This window comes from Haplochromis burtoni, unplaced genomic scaffold (assembly GCF_018398535.1).
Source record: "Haplochromis burtoni strain Fernald_Lab_line unplaced genomic scaffold, NCSU_Asbu1 Contig_3499, whole genome shotgun sequence".
Taxonomy (NCBI): domain Eukaryota; kingdom Metazoa; phylum Chordata; class Actinopteri; order Cichliformes; family Cichlidae; genus Haplochromis; species Haplochromis burtoni.
In genome coordinates, this window is record NW_024585860.1 from 1 (window position 1) to 6678 (window position 6678).

The 6678-nt window shown below is 39.4% G+C and overlaps 1 protein-coding gene across 1 annotated transcript; it reads right to left on the reverse strand.

Annotated features, from left to right (window-relative positions):
- Window positions 1-678: 678 nt before the first annotated feature.
- On the reverse strand, window positions 679-6235 carry LOC106632891 (RING finger protein 39-like; the record flags this gene model as incomplete). Its single annotated transcript, XM_014331593.2, has 4 exons — window positions 6061-6235; window positions 4828-4935; window positions 1820-1927; window positions 679-1098 (listed from the first exon to the last, which is right to left on the reverse strand). Coding segments are annotated over exons 1-4 (770 nt in total), but the record flags the coding sequence as incomplete, so codon positions are not given.
- Window positions 6236-6678: the final 443 nt, after the last annotated feature.

The following is a 6678-nucleotide window of genomic DNA, read 5'->3' on the forward strand; positions in this document are numbered from 1 at the left end:
TAATAAAGGTTATCTTATCTTATCTTATCTTACTCTTAAAGTTAACAAATATGTTTTTTATATTTATCAATCTAAAAAAATAAACATTTAGTCTGATTTGATGTTACAATTTAAAAAAAAGTGTTTTCATCTGAAGAGTTTGTAAATATCTGGTTTCAACTGTTTATTTGATGATTGTCAGGTCAGCACAATGAGGGAGAGAGAGGAACAGAGATGAACAAGAGCAGGTGAGACACACATGTTAGTCAAATGGTTGTTTACCAAAAGTATCACCGTATCATAGGTCCTCATGTATCCAGTACCTAGTGTTTCTTTTTAGGTTTGTTACTTTTCAAATTCTATATTTATTAAGTTCTACAGGCTTGTTTGCACAACAAGGCTAAATAATTATATAAACTTTTCTCAATCTAAATATTGTACTTTGGTAGAATTAAAAAATAAGTGTAGTGCAGGTCTATGATGGTTTTTAGTGCTACTATCATCTAGTTCTGATTCTGGTTGGGATTTGGTTTAGTCCTCAGTAGTCCTGACTTTGAACTGTTGTAGTTTTGTTTTAATTCCGGATCAGTTCTGGGTCTGGTTGAATTGGGGTTTAGTCCTCGTGTCTTGATACAGCCCTGATTTTGTTCTGCCTTGCTGCTTAATTAAAAAACTATTTTTTTTAATTAAGCAGCAAACATGGGGAGAACATGCAAACTCCACACAGAAAGACCCTGGCCTGATGGTGGAATTGAACTCAGGACCTCCTTGCTGTGCGCTAACATTGCTAACCACCATACCACTGTGCTGCTGTGGAGAAATGTTAATATTTCCATCAGGTTTTTAGAAATGAGTCCATCAGTAGACAAATGTTCAGTCTTACTTTGTACACAGCTGCTCTGATTAGCTGTCTGTAGTCCAGCTCTGGTTCTGGATCTTTTTCCACACTGAGGACAAGAGGAGTCTTCTGATGAAGCCAACTGGTCCCAGTATGCGGAGATGCACTGTCTGCAGAACCAGTGTCCACAACTGGTAGAGACTGGATCCTTCAGGACGTCCTGACACACAGCACAGCAGGACAGCTGCTCCTCCTCACATACACCACTCCTTTTACTCTTTCTGTGAACACATTTCTTTATTAGTAAAACTATTTGCTCACTGTTTTTGAAAAAACAAACCATCCAGATTTGATATTATAATGCATTTCTAACAGTCTTTAACTTTTACTTTAACTAACACTTGCCTTTATTCTCACAGCATGGTGAGCTTTAGATGTAAATAAAATTAAAGAATTTTCTCATGGAAACAATATTCAAAACTTCAGATATTCAGCCTGAATTGGTTTAATAAAACATAAAAACATTATCCTGGCTTCTCCATCTGACACAATTTTCACACACAAACACAGTGGGAAGAAAATAAAATTGGATGTCTGGCATGAACAAATTACAAATCAAATTCTTGTGCAGGATAAGAACATCGTTATGATCCAGAATCATGTCTGCTGTTTTTTTTTTGGTCTCCTCCCATCCTTTGGAAAAGAAGTCCAGACGCTGGATGACTGAGAACCTTCACAGACTTATAGCAATGCAGTCCAAAAGTCCCATGATGTTCTTTGTATGTGACACAAACCTAAGACAACAATGGAGGACATCGAGGTGATGTATACCTGGTGTTAACTGATGGTAAATGTCTGCACCACGTCATTGCACTACAGTGTTGGTTTGTGTGTAACCATTTTCCTTGTTGCTGGGTTTAAAAAAAAAAAACTCAAAAAAAAAAAAGAAATTGTAGGTTTGCTTGTTGTAAAAGAATCACTCACATGACATCAGGTTCTTACTTTGTGTCTGAAGATCCAAGTTCACTACTGAAGTACGGAGCTTCTTCTTTGGACCAGTCACTCTTCATAGACAAACAGCTGGAAACCTGATATGCTTTTCTCTGACCTCTGCAAACGAGATATTTTTATTCATTTCACTTCAAAAACCAATTCATTACCTATTATGGAAGGTGTTTCTGTGAGTAAATATCAATGACTATGAAGGGATGGCTGATTGTTTCACAAGGCTAAAAACATAAGATTTTTCCTCAAAGTTAGATGGACAGGCTAGAGTTCATGGAACAGAAGAGCAGCAGGTAGTGCTGGTACTGCAGTCAAGTTGCTTCTTTTCCTCTTAACTCTTTCTCTGGTGAATAAAAACAGAATTATCTTTGCAAATTTCATCTACTTAATAAAACTGTGAATCACAATGCAGTCAGACATCAGTGGAACACATCATAGATGTTAAGCAATCTAAGCAGTATAGACTGCATATTTCCTGGTGGTGGTGCTCTGACTTGGTGTTGCCTCTCTCTCTTCCTGTCCCAATACACAGCAGAGATGTGAGTAGCTTATCTGTACGTTTCATTTAATTAAAAACTCTTGGAAGACATCTTATTCCATAACGTAATCTTGTGCTTTATCCAAAGACCAAACTCAATTGAATCACCTTCTAATGATATCTTAGTCTTAGCTTAGGTCATAGTCAACTCACTAGCAGCATGGCCTCTTCACATTCCTGCTCTGTGTGTAAAATGCTTGGTTATTCCTCAGCTTCTTTTAGTTAATACTGGTAGTTCTAATAAATGTAGCCCTTTTTCCAGCTCCTGAGGCCAGGACCAATGACTTGGAGACCCAGCTCAGAACCTTTGAAAAACACATGGCCAGCCAGGCCCCTGGGTAAAGGTGAGAAGGGAACATAGGGGCCAGAGTAGGAGACACTAAGAAACCCTCAAAGTGCTAGTTAAGAGTAAATTGTAGATCAGGTAAAATGATCACATCAGGAGTAATGACATCCTGTTACTTCAATTGAAGGTCACCAAAATCAATATTGAATGGGTGTTTAACAATGCTGGACTAGTTTTCTCTGGTCCCCTTCCCAGTTGGATCAGGTGTGACACATTTAGTCGCATGCTCTCCTTAAATTGCTGGTGGTCTAAGTGGTGTCCAAAAAAACAATGTGAGCTTTGTAGAGAATTGGGAAACTTTCTAGGGAAAGCCTCGTCTTGTTAGGAGAGACGGCATCCAGAGATAATTCGAAGCCAGCTGAGAGACAAACTCATGAAACAAGTCTGGGCTTGGTTATATCCTGCTATAACCAGGTTTCTGTGAGGTGGAATGTGGTGCCAGTGTGTGGGATAGTGCCGGTGTGTATGGCTTGCCAGAAGTCACTGTTTGTTTGCCGTTTCTCAAACCTGTCACTCAAAATGTCAAACCTCTGGTTTACAATTGTTAAACTCTGTCATGGTCCTGGGTCAAGCGACCCAGTGTTTGAGTTTTATGCATCTTTTGTATTCATTTGTGCCCTAGCTTAGTTCACCTAGTTAATTTCTAGATTGCTGTTTAGTTTTGTTCCTTAGTTGTTTATGTCATCTCCCCCTGTACTAAGTCTCCCTGGTTCATGTGTCACGTCTGCGTGGTTATGTTTAGTCCATGTCATGTCTAATCTCCATGTTTCCTGTTTTACTTTGAAAGTCTGTATTCAATGTCAGTGGATTTAGTTTCACCTCTCCTGTCCTGTTGTTAGGTTTATGTGTGTCAGCTGTGCTCCCATGTGTGGCCACTTCCCCTGATTATCCCTCATGTGTATTTAGTCTCTGTGTTTCATGTAGTCTGTGTCGCGTTGTCTGTGTTCCCACCCTCCATGTCCTCACAGCCAGTCTGTACAATCATCGTCATGGTTTTCTGAGTCTCCTTAGTTTATCAGTATCTGTTTCCCAGTTTAGTTTAGGTTCAGTTTAGTCACAGTGTTTCTGCTTTGTGTTGAGACCTGTCATCAGCCACAATAAAGGCTCGCTTTCAGTTTACTCCAGTCTACTCTCTTGTGTTCGCACCTGGGTCCACCACACACACACCACCGCACGGTCTGTCCCCTCAGATCGTGACACTCTCCTGTAGCTTCATCTTCCCGCCAGAGTGAAGTGCATTGAAGCCTTTTCCCCAATTTTATACAGTGGTCAATAATCCATCCATCTTCATCCGCTTTATCTGAGGCCGGGTCGCGGGGGCAGCAGCCTAAGCAAAGAGGCCCAGACCTCCCTCTCCCCAGCCACCTCCTCCAGCTTATCCGGGGGAATACCAAGGCGTTCCCAGGCCAGCCGAGAGATATAATCTCTCCAGCGTGTCCTGGGTCTGCCCCGGGGCCTCCTCCCGGTGGGACATGCCTGGAACACCTCACCCAGGAGGCGCCCAGGGGGCATCCTTGTCAGATGCCCGAACCACCTCAGCTGGCTCCTTTCGATGTGGAGCAGCAGCTGCTCTACTCTGCTCTACTCTGAGTGGTCAATAATAATAATAATAATAATAATAATAATAATAAAGTACTATCTGCTCAAATCCAGCTAAATGCAGTCAAACTGACTGGGGGGCAGAGCATTAAAAAATAAAAAAAAAGGGGGAAACCCCAGCATCTGGTGATGTCCATGAGTTCAAGACTTCAGGCTGTCATTGTTGAAAACTATTTGCTGGCAAAGTATTAGAAATCAACATTTTATTTTCAGTTATTTAATTTGTCTAATTACTTTAGAGCCCCTGAAATGAAGGGATTATGTTAGAAAAATTCCTTCGTTTCTCATATTTTCATGCAATCTTTTCATTAAATCCAATCATATCTATATTCTCTCTTCGTCTCTGCTGCATTTGACCAGTTTGAATCTTGATTCATTCAAATTAGGCCTATTTCCAGGCTTGCTTTTCTTTCTCCTGGAGAAATTTGTTTAAAGTCAAATGATGTCCTTGAGGTTTAAGTCTGGTTTTAAGTCTCTTCGTAGAACAGAAGATTATTACTCAGTTCTGAAATTAGTTCTTACCCTGTGTCTGAGGGTCCAAGTTCATTACTGAAGTATGGAGATTCTTCTTTAGACTTGTCACTGTTGATAGACACAGAGCTGGATACTTGAGGTGCTATTTCTTGATTTCTGCAAACACAACCATGTTTTCATTCATTTCATGCCAAAAACTCAACAATTACCATTGAAAGGTCTTTCTGTGAGTGAATATCTGATTGTTACTCAGGAAAAGATGGTACACCACAAGTGACTTAGGATCACTCTCTAGTAAATGGATTTATTACCAAAAAAAAAACAAACAAAAAAAACCCACAGGCAACAGTTTTTCTGTCATTACAAACAATCAATTGTCCCAAAAGGCGTGTCCTTTTCATTAAGACAAAGAAGAAACTATAAGAAAGGTAATGATGGTGGAAAACTCCATGAGATTTTATATTTATATGAATTTGGCCAACGGTAGAGATTTTGACTATACCGCTCTACCGTGACAGCGCATGTTGATGGTGTCATCAAACTGCGCCTGTTTTGGTCAAAAGCATCAGAGCAGCTGCAAGCAATATCATCTGCAAATTATGTTGGGCGACAGTATCACAAAGAGACGAAGCACGTTGCGAAATATGAGGAAGGGCATAACTGCGCTTCCTCCACTTCCGTACCATTGATTCATTAATGTTGAATTGGAAATTGGACGACGTCCGAGGACAATAAGAAATAATTTCATAGAAATAATTTCAGAGAGCAGGTAAAATAGTCTTACTATTTCCAAATCATTGTATATCACTACATATTCCAGTGCGTGATTTGAGCTATGAGCGTACGTGTTGCTAAATCTGATTGGTCATATGTGTTTATTTGGATATGAAAATTCTGGAAAAGAAATCGAGCTTGATTTAACAAAAAAAAAAAAGCTTTGAAATTGAAGATCTTGGGGTTTTTTTCGTAACACTGGAAGTTGTGCTCACTAGTTACAATACAGCTAAAAGGAAAGAGGATGCATTTCATGTTATTTGGATTGATCTTTCAAATGAAGGCGAGAATTCTGGTAGAAACAGTAAAGCTGTGTTCTTGTCTTTCCATCATTTACCTGTCTTGTGCAGTCAAATTATTGCTTAAATGCTAGGTTAATTCAAATTACATACAACAATAAAAATATTTGTAGGAAATATTTTAACATAAAGTTAACCATTAAGAACAAAAAAAATGATTAGAAATAATGAACATAAATCGTAAAGGAGTTAGCAGTAGTTCTCTTACCTTTTCTCTCCGGATCCAGGTTCAAAACTGAAGATCGGTAAATTTCCTTTGGACTGTTCACTCTTTATGGGCAGACTGCTAGACCCTGCAGACTCTGCTTTGTCTTTGTCTTCCTCTACAGGAACACTCATCATGAATCTGAGAAGCAAACCACAAAGACTGACGTGAACTCAGAACAAAGCGAGTCTATTAAGTCAAACAAACAGGAAGAAAATGAAGCGCCACACCCAAAATATATTGCTTTTATTTTGGTACATCTCACTTTTCTTCCTTTTTGTACCTGTATGGTTATGTAGGTTACGGTTCAATATGCGTTTGAGATTCATCATGCCTTTAAGTGAACCTCGTAAATTCAGTAAACTACACTACAGCATGGATAGTAGTGATGGCCAAATGAAGCTTTCCGAAGCACTGAAGCTTGTATTGAAAAATGGTTCATTACTCGAAGCTTTTCAACACAGTCCTCTCCGGTGACATCTGGTGGTGAAAATTTTGAAGAGCAGCTTGAATCTGCAAAATGAAACGGACTGCTCAATCATCACTGCTCACTCAAGAGTGGAGTTCTCTCTGATATTGGGCCACCGTTCCGTTGCTTTGAACATGTAATTGGTTTTGTTT